Raw genomic sequence first — 20,101 nt, 5'->3', positions numbered from 1 at the left:
TAATCAGCCTGAATCCTTTCTTCCTGAGCTTACATATGAGGCTAATGGCTGAATTCACCAAAAACACCATTTCCATCGCTAAAACTTTAATGTTGCAGTTCGCTGTCTTTTTTGAATTCAACTAAAAAGAATAAAAACACCAAGAAAGCTGTGTGTTACTTATGACAATAATACTATTCTGAAAGTATCTCAGAATCTAACAAAGATTAAGATTTACTACTTGCTGGAAAAAAAATGTCTCCTTCTACATGCTAAACTATATAATCTTAATATTACAACTCTATCTGGGCCATGTGATTACATTACTAAACCAACCACCTAGAATATACAGCCTTTGACTTAGGTCTCATATCTATCCATCCATCTTCTAGATGCACAGAAGTTTTTTTTAAGAGTACTGGTCACAAATTTGCACAATTCAGGACTAGGCACTCTTGTAAAAACTTCAAGCAATTAAATATTCTTGCTCCTTGGAATGTCAAAATAGCCGTGCCAGATATTCAGTAGTAAATGAATAATACAGAGTTTATAATTTAAAAAGAAAACTGCACTGGCATAGATTTGTTTATTGTACTGTGAGCATCAGAATATATTAGAGACAAAGACAACATAAATTCCAGGAAATAAAGAAAAACATGGAGATTCAAAGTTTTGCTCTGTATCAATCATAGAGAACCTATAAATTATCTGCTGGAATGCATTCAGCTCCAAAGCTTGGTTTCTACAGTTACAGAACATTAAGAATATAAGATGTTCTGGATCCCAAAAGCCACATACCTAAGGTTAAATTGTAAAAGACAAAAAAAAAAAAAAAAAAAATTATAAACTTGTTTTCTTCTGAGACAGATTGATTTTATCTCCAAGACTCAGGGCCATTCCCTGTAACGAAAAGAAAAAAGACATCCATGATGCTGATACTTGACAATCACTGTATCTGTATAAAACAAATCTATGAAAGTAGTGGCATGAAAAGTAAAGCATTTCTAACTGTTCATGTTTTTACATAAACTACAGTTCATACCTTTTTTAACAATAGGTAAAGGCAAGACCTGAATATTATTACTGAATCAGTAAAACTTAAATGAGCTTGCAATTACTAGAGCTCTGCCATCAATACTACAGCCATTGGATTGTTCACCAATTGAAAGTATATTGTCACTAGACAAATTACTGTCAATTCAAATCCTGAGATTCCAGAGACTCAGTGTTAATACCAGTACTTGAAACTAAAAAGATACAGAAAAGTAATTACATCACAGAACCACATTAACATCGCACAGAAATGGAAGAGATTTCAAAGGAACCTGCACAAATCTACCTTCTCAACAACAGAATAATCTTAGATGGTCTGATCTGAGAATGCCTGATCTCAGATGAGACTGACATATTTAGAACAATCTTATTTAGACCAGAATATTTAATGAAAGAAGTTTTACATAACAAAAAAGTCACTATAAACCAGAAATATTAAACTACACCAAAATCTTTATAGTGAAATCACAAAATAAATGGTTTCTTTGACCCTAAACACTCTGAGGGAACCTGCAAATAGTATGCCATTTGACACACTTACTGGTACATTACCTCCTTCATTATTAAACACAGTTCCAAATGTGCAGTTTTTTTTAGTCAAAAAATGTAAGTTGTAAAATCCAAATCCCATTACACAGTAATTTTAGAAAACAATTCTATTCAAATAATAAATTAAGCATTAACGAAATTATGTAAGAAACAGATCAAAGAACCTTAGAGTGTATCCGCTCTTTATGTAAAAGTAAATTAAATATAATATCCTATGTGCAGTGCTATGGACAAATTAAGGAAATCTTTGTCCAAAGGCCAATTTTATTAAAACAAACTGGCAGAGGAGATCTGTAATATAGTTTTTGTATACGATTACACCTAACCAGAAAGCCATTCTTCGCTTTGAAAATAGAAATGTAACAATGCTCATCAACCCTGAAAATTTCATCTAATATTAGGAACTAACTGTAGTAGTACCAAAAAAACAGTGAGTTTTTAGAGCGCGCTATACATTTGCTGAACAACGATGAAAAGAAAAAATGCTCTGAATAGCAACCAGTTACCTGACTCTTTGCACGGATTCGTATGTGGCCAGTGACAGGAGCATCTGGTCCAAGATGAATTGGCTTTTCAATGCTCACATTGGCAAGTGCATCTTCTCCAAATATGGAACGTGCATAAAGATTGGCAGCCATAAAGCCACAGTAACCAGAAAGTGCCTACAGAAAGGACATTTCAACTCCTTAGAAAGGCCCAAATCCTTTAAATACATTTGTTTCACACTTGGTATCGCTTGACTATACCTATGTTTAACATTCAAACCTCTCCCTCATAATACAGCATTTTAGAAGATAAGCAAATCACACATGAGAAACACCACTGCCACTTTTCTAAATTCTACTTTTATATATATATATATATATATATATATGTATATATATATTTAAAGAGATGTAATCTTTACTAGTCATTGAAACAAGCATAATGGGTAGTGGATATAAAAAGACTAAAGAAGCTAAATAGCAAATAATTACTATATACATATAATAGGTAATAGTATCTTATATATTAATAATGAACAGCTACTTGAAATCTGCATATATTTGATTTACAGTAAAAATGCTAAATAGTAAGTAAAAATAATTTTTGACTGAGAGGGAAAAGGAACTTTGAGTTACTAAAAAAAAAAAAGTACAGAAGCACATGGTCCTATTAAGTATGTATTGTAGCACAGCTACTACAAACTAAAACAACCACTGACTATTTCTTGTCCAACTACAAAAAATACAAACATAAGGAAAGTGGCACAGAATTTTGATAACATTCATTTCTTCTCTTTTTAGGGCATTGATTTCAAAACTCTGAAATAGAAATACTGCTTCACATTGTAAACAAGTATCTTGAATAATTGTCTCAGAAAATGATAAGCCATTTTAATGTTTAAGCACACAAACTAGAAATGGTGCCTAAAATCTCCAAGCAAACAGCTCACCTTCTCTGGAGTCAGGCATTTCATATTGGTTGACTTCAGTATGTGTTGTAAGTATTCATTCAGATCAATGATATTTGTGTTCACTGTAACCTTCAGAAAGGGGAAGAAGTTTTATTACTTTAAACAGCACATCAGACATGTCTGAAATCACCTCTGCTTCAGGGCTCTCAGGTCACCACTACCTTTCTCTTGAGACAGAAAGCTAGTTGTAGATCCTAGGGATCTATTGCACCATATAAAGTTTTCACCTCCTGTTATCCACTAGTTAAAAAGGGTGGGAATTCTTTTTTACTACCATAGGTGCTAAAACACCTTAAGTGAATGTGACACTTGGCTGAACATGTACATTCTGTTTCAAATAGCGTGTCTTGTATTAATACAGTTTAAGTTCACACACTAGCTGAACAAAAGTGCTATCTGCTCCAAAAGCTTACTTCTAAATGAGTGATGCTAAGAATCATTTTATCCTTCCTTGAAAAATAGCTTCCTTCAAGAAAAGTGAAGTTACTCCATAAAATCACATTACCTTCCAGAGCTAAGGATAAGAAAACACACTGAATCTATCAGAAATAAATCTGTAATTAAAGTATTAAAGGGGGAGGGAGAAAGCACAATTTTACTTCGAAATGCCATGAAACTTTGATGAGCCAAGTGCCTAAAGCTACTACCTTTGCACTGAAAAATTAGGAGAGCTGTAAGTAGTTAATTTATATTATTTATTTATTTAGAAGGACTAAGCAAGATGACTCGGGGATATCTGAAACAGGCAGAGGGGCTTGCAAATCAAATTACTGCAGCTGAAAAGGGCTGCATGGGCAAAGAAAAAGTATTTTTGTTTTTTATCTTTTGGTATTATGAACATAGCTCTTTTCTTGGCTGCCTTGGCTGTCTCACATAGAAGACTGAATGATTAAACCGCTCTTTAAATCACCCAGGTAATTTCCGAATTGCTAAGGAACCATATATCATATAATAGAAACTACTGTTCACAAGTTCCCTTTGGGACACTTAAATTCAGTCCCAAGTTATATATGCAAATATCTAGAGTGAACAAGGCTATAGCGTGTGTAGAATAGCTGTCTTTAAAACAAACAAAAAAAAAAACATTACTATGCTACTCTTAAGTTACATTGCTCTGTTGTAGGAGAAAAAAAAAGGGTTGGTTGGAGGAGAGATTAAGAAGTCTGTTAATAACAGCTTGAGCATCCTCTAGTATTAACTGTGCATTAAAGGCACACACATCTGTGCATTTTTATGTAGCATCCATAAGTGCTTTGGATGCTTAAGACGTATTACTAGATTTTAAAAGCTATTCTGCTTGGAATACATAGAAAATCCCAAAGTGGAGCACATCACTTGGGAGTTATGGTGTCTTCTATTTTGAAAGGGAGAGGCCAAGCAGCACAATTCGGCAGTCTCAGCAAGAACTTATATGTTATAATCTCTCCTTTGAACTGAAGAACACAGCAACCACTGAGCTACTAGGCCAGCCTCTAGACAAGAGGTTAAGACACATCATACTTACTACTTTTAGGCATCTTATAGACTTTCTATTCTTTCAAATACTAAAGACACTATCTGTATTTAGAAGATGGTACCTATTTCTACAAGGACAACATACATACACAGATACAGCTAGAATTGCCTAGTTTTAAACACAATACAAACCCAATCGCTTGGGTTATGTAAGTGCATGAATGATGCTTATATCATAAGAAAAAATGCTGGTGTGTACTGACATAAGAGCAAAACAATAGAATTATTCCTCATCCAAAAGAGCCTCAAAATTAGACAAACAGAAAACTAACTTTGTTTTCCCACTCAAATTCTGCCCACATCTGTCGGAACTCTGCATCCGTGCACGAAGCTGGCTGGATGTAATCCATAATGTCAATGTGAATATCACTGAGAACAACACAGTTTCTATCGCTGGCAGCTCCAGAGACGTCATAAACTGTAATATAAAACACAAACCACCTAATGTTTAAAAAAGTGAGTTTGCAATAAGAGTCTCAATTAACAACAGTCAACATTTGTTCAGCTCCGTGTTGATCTCCTCTTCCAGAGCATGACCAGGTGGCAGAGCATTTGAGTTAAGATAGCTGTTCTTTTAGGTAAGGCTGCTTAGCTTATGCTTTAAAAGCAGAGGCTTGGATCAAATGCCACATTGATAATCATTCAAAAGAAAGCATGCTCTATCTTGACTTCAAGTGATTTTTGTTAATCATTAGAAAAATATTAATATATTACAGACCACTTAATTTCCTGTTGCAATATGAAGTGCTTTAAGTAAGTTTCTAAGAAAAGATAAACATTAATGTTAATGTTGCACCCGAAATTGTTTCCTTACCAATATTTCCAAAAATGATTCCATTTTCAGTCGAAGCAACCTTGACATTAGCTTTTATGTTTGCAAAATCATGTGGAGCAAGTGTCAGAGGAGATGGTTTTTCCACAAGTTTCAAGTCACCTGTTCAAAGAAATCATAAGGATAGGGAGAGTGCACAATGGATTTAGCTCAGCTGACCATTCTTAATTTTCCAGTCAGTCAATTCTAAAGTCTAGCAAGTTGCATTAAATTAAAGGTATTAGTTTTTTTTTTTTTCTTAAAATTTTTTATAATTGTAAGACAATCATTTACCTTAAAACAAAACCAAAACAAATCAAAAAAGCCCTTACTTAAAACATTAGTGTTTCATATTCAAAAAAATTACTGTAAAAAAAGGAAATGGTCTTATATAGGCCTTGGTTTGAGTCTAGTACAAATTTTTAAACGAGGAGGAAATGGTTAATTCTACCTCTTGCCTTTCAACCACTAACAACACTGTAATGTCTAATCCCACTGTCTACTTCAAAAATGCAAAGTTCAATGTTCAGTATTACATGCACTAAGCTATTTACAGACAGGTCAAAGTAGCACCGTGATTCTGTATGTAATTGCTACAAGGAAACAATAAGACCTGCACTTTTCTTACAAGCTATTGTAAAGGACACCTTAGTTCTATGAGAGTATTTCTTTAAGCTGTGCACTTGGATAATACAGCATGCTACAGCTGCTGGCATAAGGGATGACTTCAGCTGAATAAATGCTACATTTTGTACTTCAGGGTGAGTGTAGAACCACCTGGTACAAATGGCTTTCCACTGATTGATATTTGCTCCATACTGATCTGGAATTTATCCTCTTGCTCTACAGTAACATCAAAGCAAGGAATAAGTACATGAGAGAAAAAGGGCAAATATTTTGGGAAGAGGAAAATAGAAAAATAGCATAGCATGCTATTTTTCTAGTGAATAAGTATGAAAAGTTCAGAATCTGATTATTTATAATATCTGGTACCAATTCACCAATGGAAACCAATTATTGGTTTCCACCAATAATGCTTACCTAGCGTGGCAAGTTCTAGCGTGCAGTTCTGCAGAGTGTCACTGGTCTGGTTTACCACAAGCACATCCAGTACGATGTCATACTGATTGACGTGGACATATGCTTCTGCATAGACAGGATCTGAGAAACCCGTCAGCTGAGTAACCTGTCCAAGAAAAGAATTGAAGGTATTTTTCCTCATAAACAAGTTGAAAACACTGAAAAAATCAAACTATGAAAAACAAAACCGCAACACTTGGCAATATTGTACGGCAACCAGAGAATGTGACTCTTAACCACCTGCCACGTTCCTTCTCTCCTTACAGGGCTCTCCAGACCAGCAAACAACCTTATTTCTTCTCCACATCCCAGAGGCTCAGCACTAATTCCCCTACTTGCTCCTTCCCTCTCACACGAACAAGGGAATGTCTTTAATGACAAGAAGGGCTTTTCCCTTTCTTCTCCTCATCCCAGTCAACAAATGCTTCGGCCTTCCCAACCAACTAACAGAATCAGGTTCATCCATTGCAGCTTGAACCTCCAACAGCTGATCCTGTGCATAACCACCAAGGGTCTTCTTATTTGTGCACTACCTTATTAAGTTTGGATGCCAGAGGATCAGCAGCCTCTTTTCTCTGGGTGTTTCCCATGGCTGCAAGAAGACTGAGCTGAAACTGGTCTTCTTTTGAGCTCATTTCATTTTTAGCAGTAAGCTGCATGAAGGAAATGGGATCATCTGGCTGAACTGTCACATTCCTCTTCTCTGATTCTTTCTGCATAAAGACAAAGAAACATTCAAGAACTCATGATGAATTCTGTTCTTACTGCACAATCAAATAATGACTTCATTGACTTAAATACAATCAAATGGTCAATTTCACACAGATTTTGGAACAAACTTGGGTGTGAATATCAATTAAAAAAATCAAGATATTTATGATTACAGACTTTAATACCTTACCTTCTGGGAAAGTTTCTCCTCTTCCAGCTTGGCTGACAGCATTTGAGAGAGGGACTGTCTGCATTCCTTGTTGAAAATATCATTCATGAGCGGAGAGCACTCTGATAAAACTTTCAGACACAAAGAAATACGATCCACATCGTCATCTGTAATTGGCTTCTTAGGAAGAGAGGACTTTCCCAGATGGAGAATAGTGGCCATCAGCAGCATAGCTTCAGCAATAAAGGACTGCGAATGGGAGGAAAAAAAAGGTAAAGAAGTTACCACGTTTTACCTTTTTTTTTTAAATAGAAGTATTTATTTCTGATTTATTTCAGAAACGGGTGCAAATTCATCCAATTCATAAAATACCTGAAAAAATAGCTTTTTGTTTCTACGAGCATAGAAAACAAGCAGCACAGTTTAGACACTGTCTAGACACAGTTGCTGGACAACAGTAGTTCATTTTGCAAATCAAACATCACTACTGCCCAATCACATAACTGGCACTTTATTCTGTACTTAACCCACCTCCTATCTATTTAAAAAATTAACCACCCCCCCAAGCCCATACATAACTATTCACACACTCAACAATAAGTCAGCTCTTTATAACTACAGTGAAAATACAGAAGATGACTTACATTTTGTCTCTTCTTTTCCTGAACTAGCGACACATATCGTAAAGCAATCTTAGTTAAAGTCGTGGCAAGAGAAGCTGCAACAAAGAAGTCCCCATCAAGCAGGAAACCTCTTAACGGAGGTCTGTAAAGGAAGTTGATCATCAGGAGACTAGTTCCAAAGATATTCTAACATATATATTATATCCATATCTTAGCAACCAATACTGTAGAAACAAAACAAATCCAAAACGTCTCCAAAGATGGTCTTTTTTTCCCATATGTAGTTTTTCCTCATACAGAGATATTTACAAATCACAGAGCCAATTCAGCACAGAACAGGAAAACAAGTGAAAAGTGTAAGGGATAATTTCTACCCAAAATATATTTCCTTGTAGCTTTGAAGTGATAATGTAATAACTCACCTGCAGTTAAGAAAACTTAAGAATTGTTTTAGATACCAATGAAGTAAATACAGCAGACATTAAACAGAGCACAGCAATATTAAGGAAAAAAGTCTCTATTAGTCTACAGGCATTATTTCCATATCCAACTAAAAATGAAAAGAGACTTGATGCACAAAAAATAGAAATCTAAAATTTAGGATACCTAAATTTTAATCTAGAATTTAGGATATCAACGTCCTTTCTGATATATAATAAATGTCGATTATAACTCCCAAGCAATTAGGCAACTTCTCATCAGTTACCACCTATTTCAGATAATCCCTTAAAAACAGGAAACCATCTCAATCACGAAATATTGCATGAGAGCACACCACTCTTAAAATTAACCGAGTCGCTGCTGATCTAGTACGAAGTCTTAGATACCTGTCTTCTTCCTTCTTGGCAGGTCGGGAACTACTGAGCGCGCTCTGTGTTGCATAAGTACCCATTTCTGTCACCAGTTTTTGGGCCGGACCCACAGTCACCTCTTCTTCAGGTTTCAGCTCACCAGCTTCCTTCTTGATTTCAGACTCTACTATAGGGATCTGGGAGTGATCAGGAAACAATTATTGCAATTTTAAAAAGCCATTTTTACTGTACAAGGATTTTCATAAAAACTGGCCACCGCAAGGTCAATTACAGTTTGAAATAATTTAAGGAGATATGTAAATGTCGAAGTGTATATAGGAGCTTCCTTCCCATGAATAAGGGTCATTGACAACATTATACAACATGTCTTAGATACCTCTTAGACCTTCCCAAACACAAAGCACTTTGATTTGTGATTGATGGATATAGTGGCTATATTCGATATAATCAATTAAATTATATCTTAAAGCTACCATAATTTTCTGGGATGAGGAACTGCTCATCCTCTTCCTAAATATGAGGTAATCAACTATCACTTACTCTGAGTATATGCTGACAAGAGACATCCTACTTGAAAATAATTCTGAATGCAAAACTCCATTTAATTTTTCTTCAGATTTCTTGCACACACAATTACACAAGTGTCACAAGTGTTCAAAACTGCCTCTCATCTGCTTTTAAAGTCTTTTTCTTAGGTAACACGCCAAAGATAGTAAGTAAAACCATAAAAACAAACTCACCTCTCCTAGTGATCTGCGAACTTCCGTCATTACACTCTGTATATCGTCCTTTGTACTGCAATATTCTCCAAGGATCCACAAAGCCCCTCGATAAATCCTAAGAATAAGAACAGTAACTTAGTAATGTTTTCATGATACTCTGACACTAGCATCAAGGGAAGTGATTTACAGTCAAGTGGTAAATGCAAACCTCATTAAATTATGAGTGATAAAAAAAGCATGCCTACAGTATCTTAAATAAAATGCAGCAAGTTTCATCAAAAACACACATCCCTACTAATGAACAAGTACATTAAATAAGATATAGTCTGCTACAAACATATTCCTGTATTAGCCTTGATATTTATAAAATATAATGCAATCATAAAAAAGTAACTATTTTAACTGTATAAGGTCAGATGCAATTCTTACAATTAACTAAGACAGACTAACTTTACTATCATGTAGGACAATGAACACGGAAAACAAATGAAGATTAAGGAAAACACTTTTTCAGGTTTTTTACCACTTAATGAGAGCATGATGGAGCTAAGATTCAGAATACACTATGTACTGGAAATAATGGTAAAGTGGTGAATAGGATCGAACCTATGTAGATTAATCAGAAAAAAAAATTAGTGTGCTAAAGATACTAAAGATGCATGGATATTATATTTGTTAAGACTGAGTTTTCTGACAAATGTACAGTAGGAATTTCCCATTTCCTTCAAATGCAAATGCCTGCTGCAATAACCCCTTTGTAACTCTCTTTTAACAAATGCAGGACTTCCATGTTTGCCTTCATGAACAGTGACGGAAACAAACCAAATGAAAACACAACTAACAACTGCAGGATAAAAATGAAGTTTTAATCAATTACTTCATTCTTCATTCAATGCAACAAGCACCCAACATATGTTTTGTATAAATAGGCAGAAGGAAAGCTGTACCTACAAGTCATCTAATCCCTACAGTATCTCAGCTTCAGTTATTCTTTAGTGTGGGTCAGCAGCAGGGATTTTGGAACAGATAGAATATATCTAACAACAAGAAACATACAATACAACGCTTCCATTTTGGATTAAGTTCATATTCTGGACTTACTTGACAGATTTAATAGCGTGAAAGACTTCAAGCATCTTTTCAACAATGAGGGGTCTGAGGTTATCAAACCGCTGGATTGCTTCACGCACAAATTCCAGAACATCAGCAGCTGCTGCTTCATTATTATCACTAAGAAACTCCATCAGCTAGCACAAAAAAAGTGAGCATGAGCACAAACACCAATGCAGTTACATAATTTGCAAGATATCAAGGCTCACAGAAGTTATAGTATCAAACAGATGAACACAGGCAGGAAGAATAGGAAGGAATAAGAGAATAGATCATTTAAATTTAGTTTCAGAACTGTATTATGTTCTTATAGTAATGCTTTCCTTCTACCTTCAGAAAAGTCACACTGTGTAAATATTTCGCTAAGCAAAGCTGAAATCAGAGAAATTATGAAGAGTCCTGTACATTCCAATCAATTACCATAATTCCAATTTCTTTTTAAACCAAGATTATTGTGCTTTTAGAGCCAGGTACTTTTCAGCTCTTGTTTTTTCAGGAACATTTAAAAATAAAAGTCACAGAAGATGAACAACTACCATATCAAATGTCCTATTCATATTAGCACAATATAGCGCAAATCCATTGTAAGAAACATAGCTGCAGCTAATTCTGCTGTCGGGAAAGGTAACAAGGATTCTGGTACAGCTAGAACATATTTAATGAAAATACAATTAAATGTTTACATACCACTGGAATAACATTTGCCGCCATGTCTGGGAACCGAACGCTGCAGGAATGCAACGTACGAACAAGCAGCTGTCTGTATTTGTCAGTATCTTCATGCTCTGTCACATTATTAGTCTTAATCACTTCTTTTTTCAGAACAATCACCAGCTACAGAAAAGATCAAATAAAATTGAAATAAGCCACCTATTTTTCCAAAGGACAGAAGTGTAATGTATAAGTGGTATGTATTTTACCTCTTCCACATTTCTTGAAGAGACAAGATCCAGAGCCAGTTGCAGGGTTTTTTTGCGCACTTCTAGATCTGGGGTACTCAACACTCTGAGGATGTCCATAACCAGATCCTGAAACAATAGTGAAATACTACCTACTCTGGTGCTTTAAGTGACTTGCTATTCATGTAATTCTGATTTTCAGTCTTCAATCATTTTCAAACACTTTCAGGATATTTAGCACATGAGCTATTCATTTCAAGATATCCCAAATATGCATTTAAAAAAACCATGCTGCTTGTTTAATACATTGCAATATTTACATAAAATCTATCATGCAAGTTATACCATTAAACCTGACACTAAAGGCAGTATTTCTAACTGTTTTCCTTATGTAGGAAAACAAAAGCAGCAAGTCTAAATATAAACGGAAGGTTTAAACTTCAGAAGTATTAAGTGTATTTTTCACAATACGACAACTCCTAATAGTTTATTCTTTTTCAAATAAAGTTTTTGATAAGCTTTCAGGAAAATAGAGAGATAACATACTTGTAACACTCGTTCATGGGAGGGATGCTCCTTCAATTCAATCAACCGATCCAAAACAATCAGTTTCACATTATTATCACTCTCTTTAATAATTAAATCTATGTAGCATTGGGCAGCTGCCTAAAATTGAAATAAATAAATACTTTAAGTAACAGAGAAAATGGCAATTCAGAAAAAAAGAAGAAAAGAAAAAGAAAGAAAAAAGATACCTTCTGCATTGTTATCAAAACAACTACTCAAGATTTGGGAAGAGAAATGAACCAGGAAGACACTCTTTAAAACTTCCTGGTCAATTGTAAATGTGTCCCCACCAGTTCATGACAAAAAATAGCACAGAAAAGGTCACAAAAGTATCTGCTTGCAATACACAGACTTGAATTCAAAGGAAGTTATAAAGTTAAAATTTGGGGGCATGCTTCAGGTCAGCTTTTGTAAGAATACAATTGGATTGAAAACTAAGTAGTATATCCCATTTTTGAAGTTTCGTTACAAGTTTAAAATTGCTGTATAGTCTCAAAATGATCATCTGCATAAACATAAATCTAGGAACAGAAGGGTAAAGCAGTAATCTAAATGTAAATCTTCTGTTTTATGTTTTCATGCTGGTCTGGATAGAATCATGTTTTTGAGTAGAACAAGTCACTCTTAAGTCTTCAGCCTTAGTCTGCTTGGTAAGTATGCAAGAAGAATGCAGACTGGCATTGGCAGTGTTCAGACTTGCTCACGACCAAATGCTATGAAATCCACTAGCCACAGGCCCGCAAAATATGCTCCTGGTCATTCTTTTGTTTACCAATACAGGTAAGAGATTATAAAACAGCAATTCACAAGTGATGTGTTAACAACCTATCAATGTACAGCATACAGTATTTCAAGTACACTAAGAACTACTGAAACATCTGAAAACATTTCTCATGTACCTTGATGGCTGTTGGTGCACTAGAGAGTGTAACGAGTGTTCCTGCAGCTTCATATTTCACTGCAGGACTTGATGACTGCAGTAAGTTGTAAATGCATCGAATAAAACGAGCTCTCTCTGAGGGATTTGCATGACAGACCTAAGTCAAAAAAAGAAAAAAAGTTGGCCTATAAAGAAAAAAAATAGCAACCACATAGTTTATGCCACCAGGAGAAAATAAAGCAAACGCGGACAAACTTTTGAAGATAAGAAGTGTCATCCACAGCTGCAAAAAAAGTTATTTGCAAAAACGATTAAAAAATCTGTTATCGGCATTTCTGTGCAATGATACAATGTCCTAAAACTCTGATTCAAATATAAGAGTATATATATCCCCTCAACTAGCTTTTTTTAACAGATATCTTGCAGAGATAAACAAAGAACAAAAGTTTGATCATATACAGTTCATGACACGGCAAATCCGATGAAACATGCTGCTCTATATTCTGCACATGTGAGCAGTTTATTAGGAGATAAATTATATTTAGTTCTACAAAAGCAATGATGCTTCTCCGATATGGAACAAGTGCTAGCTGAAATTCCTTTTCCAGTGGTGTCCTCTCTCTTTTAAAAAACAATCTATTACAAGTTAAAATGCACATTTATTCTAAATACTTCACAATATTTTCCTGTTACCTTATAAATGAGTTCAACAATAACCAATTGCAGTATGTCTCCAAACGTCTGGACTTGGTCAATGCAGGTACTCAAATAATCCAGAGCTCGATCCTATACAAAGAAAAATAAATTATTCTGAACTCTTTAGATGAGTTCTTGCTCAGCTGTGTTGTCAAATCTTTTCACACACACACACACACACACAAAAATTAACACACAAACAACACATATTCAACTTCGACCGATTTTTCATATGCAAAGGATCTTCCATTCCAAGATCCTTTTCAACTTCAAATATTGGTGATACTCTGATTCTTACTTCAAATTTCTTCATTTATTTGTTTTTCATAGTACATTAATTTACTTACTAGTAGATTTTCAAGTATTTAAACCAAATGAGCTAAAGGACAAGTACCCCTACCTGATCTGCATGAATCAGCATCATAAATGCATTTCTTTTGCAGCTTGCATCCTTCTCATTTACCAAGAAATCATGGATCAGTTCTGGAGCATCAGGTATAAGATGTTCAAAATTTCTTTATTCGAAAAAAACCAAAAAGAAAAAATAAATAAAAGGACTAGTACCATATTAGCCAAGGGCAAAAACATTCTGCTCCTTGATAAATTGCATATATTCTAGACAAGTGTTTTAAACCAGCAAAAAAACCCTGCAAGACACAGCTTTGCGTAGTTATTTAAACTGTGAAAAGATCCAAGGAACTTAAAAAGCTGTAGGCTATTATCACATGCTGGCTAAAAGATATTACTCCACCAGTGAGCTCTGTTTAAGGGTAATGGTCACGCTGTCTAGGTAAACAATGCTTCCCTCAGTATGCGAGTGCAGTAAATTATAACACGAAGAACTTCTCACTTTAAATAAAAAACATCTATCCACACTCCTATGAGATTCTTCTGTATTTATAGTTGCAGACAATCTTTGTTGCTAACATTATATTGTTAAAGAAAGGTATTTGCCCATACAAGTATAGGACCTGTCATCCTTGCAAAAAAAGCAACAACAATCAATATCTTGCACGTTTCCAAGGAAGCCCACCAAATGCAGGCAAAAGGCAGGGGAGAAAGGGGAACAAGCCATCCTTCTTCCTCCCCTCCCCATCAATTAACAGTGACTTATGCTGTTGTCCTTCCTAGACATTTATGACATCTCCAAAACTATCTAGGTCACCAAAGTTAGCCTTGGTCTTCTGCCTCCAAAGCTGTCAACGCTCTCTGGCATTTACCTATAAATTGTGTAAATTGCAAGGACCGCATTTCTGCGCACGTAGCTGTGACGATGCTCTAAACATGCACGAATGGCTGGCATCAACGGCTCCAATAATTCTGCTTCTTTCAGCTTACACAGAAAACGAAGAGTAGAGCCTCGGATAAATTCATTTGGGTGCTGCAGATCCTAAAAATACATAAAAAGCATATCTGTAATGCCAAACTCTACAAATTAGCTACATTCATCTGAATGTACTTTTCCCACAGCAATCCTTTCCATGGTACCAATTCCAAGGACATCTCATTGTTGCCTCATGAAATACCTTCTTGAAACACTGCTGTGCCACAAACTTTAAAGTCTTTCTGCATAGTAAACTTTACAAAATTGTTGGATGTTGCCTTGCGTGTGTTTTCCGATGCCTCCAGCAGCTGCTGCTGCAGCCGTTCCTGCACAAGGGATACTGATTTCCACTGAATGTAATGAACTAATGTTCATCTGCTTCCCATTGATTCCCACAGAATTTGGGGAATCTTATTATCCTTGTGAAGCAGTGTCACAAGTAGACTACCATGAAGCCATTCCAAAAGTAAGGTGTATTTTTTATGCTCAGGGTGTTTCTTTTTATGATCAAGGCTTGCCCCAAGACACTTTGGGGACAATAGTCAGCTCTCACCTTTGAGTTTTACTAGCTTGGAAAGTAAGAGGACTAAATCTTTCTTTAGTAATAATAGTAAGTGCATATACACACAAATATGCACACACAAAGCACACAAAAATTCCTTGGAGGCAGGTTTGTTAGCTACCTAACAGTTACCCACCTCTAAAACAGTGAGACACTAAGTGGCTGGGGAGCAAGCACAGAGCAGACACCATTTCTATATGAACATTAAAAAAAAAAACAGAAAATTATATGCTTCATATAAAGACCCAGTCTGTGATCATAAGCAATAAACAGGCTACCTTTCTATATGCATCGCATACAAGGATCATTTCCTGCAAAAGCCTGCCATCTGGAGTGGTTTTTGGAACTATCTCCCAAAAGACCAGAAGCAGTTTTTTGATGGTGTGGTCTTGGAGCGGCAGGACAAAACGTATAATGGTCATAAGCAGTCCAGGGAGTTTTTCACCATTTAGAATCATAATGATTACTTTCTTCAAAGCTTCTGTCTTCAACTTGACATCTCCTTTTTCTAGAAAGGATGGAAAAAATAAGAATGCAAGACACAGTAACTATGAAATCAAAAAGTTAAGAGATTTTAAATAAAATATTAATCTTTGATATTAGAAGATACAAACCCCTTAATGAGTGTGATATAAAATAAACAATAAAATTCATTCTCTTAGCTCTGAAAGAATAAAGAGGTAGCAGGAGATACTTGAAGAATAAGCCCACCATTCACATTAACTTACAGTGTTGAACAAATTTTGCCACTAAACAGCATTTTATATCAGGACACTATGTCACAGAGCACTATTAAAGACACACACAATACTAACGTCAGCACTTCTCCAAGCAAGATACACTGATGCACTGGAAAAGTGATAAAAAGATTTATATCACTGTATTGTATATATCTTTGCACGGACTAAGGAAAAAAAAAAAAGGAAAAAAAATCACATAATAAGTAGATAAGGTGTTTCTCAAAGCACATCAAAGAGAGGAATTGATACATTTCAGAAGTCAAAAAACTTATGAATTCCAGTAAGTCATATTGATTTTGAACAGTATTATAGTAAAGATATAGTGGGGGAAAAATGAGCAAAATTTAGGTAAGACTGCGTACCTAGGTCATTTTTTAAGCTGATTTCAGAAGGTGGCTCTGAATCCATCGGAACATTGATGAGTGTGTAACACACATTCTCTGCTGCAGTCATTGTTCTTGGTTACAAGTTTTTTCTCAAGAGCAGAATTATTTTGTCAGACAGCCTAAAAGCAAGCAAACAAAATCACCCCCAAAGTTAACAGATTTTATTAAGCAGCAGCACAAAAAAAAGTTTTGCAACTTTATGATTTCAAGGAATCGCTTGGTTTCTCAAAAGAAAAAAAAAGTCACATTTGAAAGCTTTCTCAATTTTTGTTACATTAAATGTTCATGTTAATATATAGAAAAGTGAAGAACGAACACAATTTTTCGCAAAGTAATAGGCAAAACAAAATAAGTCAAAATAAATCTGCAATCCCTGGGGTACACCTAGAGATACCTGCAGTGCATGGGTACCTGACTATCCCTTAATGGTACCCTCCAGGATACCAGAGGACAAGGCCTCAACCTCTAACTTATATCTGCAAAACCAATCTGAAAAACATCAAAAAGAAAAAAGGAAAGAGTTTCCTTCTCATTTAACAAGAAGGAAGTTGTGAAAATGAGCGCAAGATCCAACAGAACAGAAACTGTGGGCAGGGGGAGACCATGACAGAGAGAAATGCAGGATCACCCTGCTAAAAATCATTCAGCCACCTCAACTCTACTCAATTGCTCCTCTAGTCGCTAATAGGAGGAAAGTAAATATTTGTATGGAGAAGAAGTTCCAGAGGATTACAGTCCACTAAAGGATCTGTGTGGTTGACAGTTCAGATAAGAGAATGAACAATTAACTTCAATCCTCAGTCTCATTGTTTGCCTCTCCCTTTTCTAGTCTTTTTTTTTTTGATGGTGATTTTCTTTACTTCCATTTCTAAGTAACTGAGAATGCTCAGCTTGAGCTTGCATGATAAAAAAAAATACTTTTCATTGCCTTAAATAGTCATCTCTGTATTTTCTACAGAAGTTCAGACAAAAAAAAACTGCTTTCTAAATTACACTTATTGCAATTGATTTTCTTGAGGTCTGACACTAGCAAATCATTTTACTTTTAAAATACAATACTATGTATGACTCAAAATAAAATGATTTAAAATACATATTTGTTTGTGTAATTACTGCTTCTTATCAATAATGGGGCCAAATCAACTAAAATATCCTTATCACAGGTGACAATTTCCATTACAGAGCAAAACCCTAACTCTCCAATTTAAGGTTACACTTTCACTGCAGATCACTTCTGATGCTCACAAGAACCCTTGGGCAGAGTCCTAGCTCCATGACACACAGCCCTCAACAACATGCCAGGCTGGAACCCACTGCCTGGGAACACCAGCTCCAAAACCACATCACTGCTCCACCAGTGCTGGGCAACTCCTGAGATGAGAACCTTGGAAATCTACCACCCACTTTATGTTTAACACAGTAAGACAAAAACAAAAAGCAGTAACAAAACCCAGCCCAGTTCCAAGCATGGCCTCTCTGACAAAAGAGCAGGCAAAGCTGGGCAAGGAGACAGGCGTCTGAAAGCAGCAAGGAGAAACTCCATGAGCCGATACTGGAACCAAAGTCCCTTTTCTTATCATCTGGCCAGCTGAAGAACTCCAGACTAAACAGCAAGCAGGAAGGCTGAGCTAACTTGGGCTGCAGCCTTTCTCATCTTTTTGTCTCAGAGGCTCAAAAATGTTGGTAAAAAGCATCATTGCTCCCAAGTTATGAGAAAAGAACACAACTAGAACATCATCATATAGTCTACTATTAGAAAAAAAAAGAGTTCTAACACAACATTTATCTTTAAAAGCTTCTTTCTGTTACGAATGTTATACTTTTAATGACTAGATCATCCAAGCTCTTCTTTTTTTCTACAAATAACTATGTGTATCGATTCCAGCGTTTTTCAGAAGCAGCAATTTTCCTGCTTCTGCAAAAGCTCTTGCCCTCTATCCCACTGTCTTTACCAGAGCTCCTGCCTCAAAGCTCTGCAACTACCAGTTGCATCTCTACCAATTGCATCAAACAGACATCAAACCACAGCTGGGAGAACAGCACATAAGGTAGCTTGACTTACAGAAAGATCCCAAGCACAAAAGCTCCCTGGAAAGGCACAGCAAACTAGATCTCTAAAACAGGAAAACATGGACCATCTCTCAGGCTCTGAAAAGCAGCAATGAGAGGAAACTCTTAATATGGAGAGTCAGGAGACTGGTCAGCGAGGACAAGAGCCAACTCTTTTCCACAAGGAAGCACCAAGCCTTGAAACCAGAGTCTGCTCAACCAAAATTTGACCGTACCAGGAACGCCCCAGTTGAGGAAGAAAGTAGATGCTACTCCACTTCCCCAGCAATAAAACTGGGCAATGCCCACACCTGCATAAGGACATTCAAAGTTACATGACTTCAATATATGAACACGCCTGTGCATTGCACTACAGCATCCTCAAGGAGCAAATGAAATCTCACATAAGTTAAACTCAATAATAGTATGAGAAGTGCAACAACAGCATTTAAGTTTTAGCTACTAAAAGTGCCTGAACACAGAATTTTGTACTGAGTTATGTATTTTTAATCTCACTTTACAAAACAGAGTGTTGTGAACTCCAGAATTGTGTGGAGGATATGGAGGAGTCACCTCATGAACCCAAACCCTTGACCACCCATTTTACTTCTGCACCATCAGGAAAACAGAACATAAAGCTTTTGTTTAATTAATAAATAACCTCCCTACAAGAATGAGCTTGTAGGTTATTCTCCTCACTTCCCAGGTGTCCATCTTTTGCTTGAAACACTGAGCATGCATGACTAGAATTTAAAGGCCAAAACGTTTAGTTTCCTCGCATGGCTACCATTTAGGAGGGTTTATTTTCGATTCCTCCCCTCGCCCGCCCCACGAGAGGCTCAGAGAGCGGCCCCCTCTCCCGAGTGACCCCGCCGGCCGCAGCGGCGCCCGTTCCCCGGCAAGGCCCGGCCGGCCCTCCCCGCGGCCTCGCGCCCGAGGCCCCGAGCCGGCAGCGACCGCGCAGCGGCACCTCGATGGCTCTAACGGCCGCCCGCCCCTGCCCGCCAAGGCCCAAGGCCGCCCGCTCCCTCCAGGCCGCCCCTGCGCGGCGAGGCGAGGCGCGGCGCGCCGGGGCGGCCTCCGCGCAAGGCCCCGGGCTGCGCACCCGGCTGGCTCCGCGCGGCCCGTGGCGGCGGCGGCGGCTCCCGGCACCGTGGCGGCCGCGGCGGCGATGGCTGACGTGGAGCCGCGCCCGCCCCGCGCCACATCGATGCTACGGCGGCCCGGCAGGGACACGCCTCGCGCCCCGGCGGGAGCCTGCGCGGGGCGGCGCCACGTCGTGCGGGGAGGGCCCCGTCCCGCGAGGGAGCGGGGAGTGCGCATGCGGCCTGGGCGCAGCAGGCGGCGGCCCTGCGGCTGCGGGAGGGCTGGGCGCGGAGCCCGCGCCAGGCAAGGAAAGCGGGGCGGG

At 37.3% G+C, this 20,101-nt stretch overlaps 1 protein-coding gene across 1 annotated transcript; it reads right to left on the bottom strand.

Moving 5' to 3' along the window:
- Positions 1-551: 551 nt before the first annotated feature.
- Positions 552-16,758, bottom strand: COPB1 (coat protein complex I subunit beta 1). The gene is made up of 21 exons (XM_010223707.2): positions 16,621-16,758; positions 15,797-16,026; positions 14,853-15,022; positions 14,033-14,147; positions 13,630-13,722; positions 12,956-13,093; positions 12,036-12,155; positions 11,511-11,618; positions 11,278-11,424; positions 10,582-10,727; positions 9,499-9,595; positions 8,774-8,934; positions 7,968-8,088; positions 7,345-7,572; positions 6,977-7,156; positions 6,405-6,549; positions 5,367-5,486; positions 4,825-4,970; positions 3,017-3,106; positions 2,088-2,243; positions 552-879 (listed from the first exon to the last, which is right to left on the bottom strand). Exons 1-21 carry the CDS (start codon positions 16,709-16,711, stop codon positions 820-822), a joined length of 2,862 nt encoding a protein of 953 aa, XP_010222009.1. The 5' UTR covers positions 16,712-16,758; the 3' UTR covers positions 552-819.
- Between the last annotated feature and the right edge of the window lie 3,343 nt (positions 16,759-20,101).

Source organism: Tinamus guttatus, unplaced genomic scaffold, assembly GCF_059628265.1.
Source record: "Tinamus guttatus ecotype Peru unplaced genomic scaffold, ASM5962826v1 Tinamus_guttatus_pri_ptg000240l, whole genome shotgun sequence".
Taxonomy (NCBI): Eukaryota; Metazoa; Chordata; class Aves; order Tinamiformes; family Tinamidae; genus Tinamus; species Tinamus guttatus.
The sequence above is the reverse complement of the archived record's forward strand: the minus strand, read 5'-3'. Positions and strand labels throughout refer to the sequence as shown.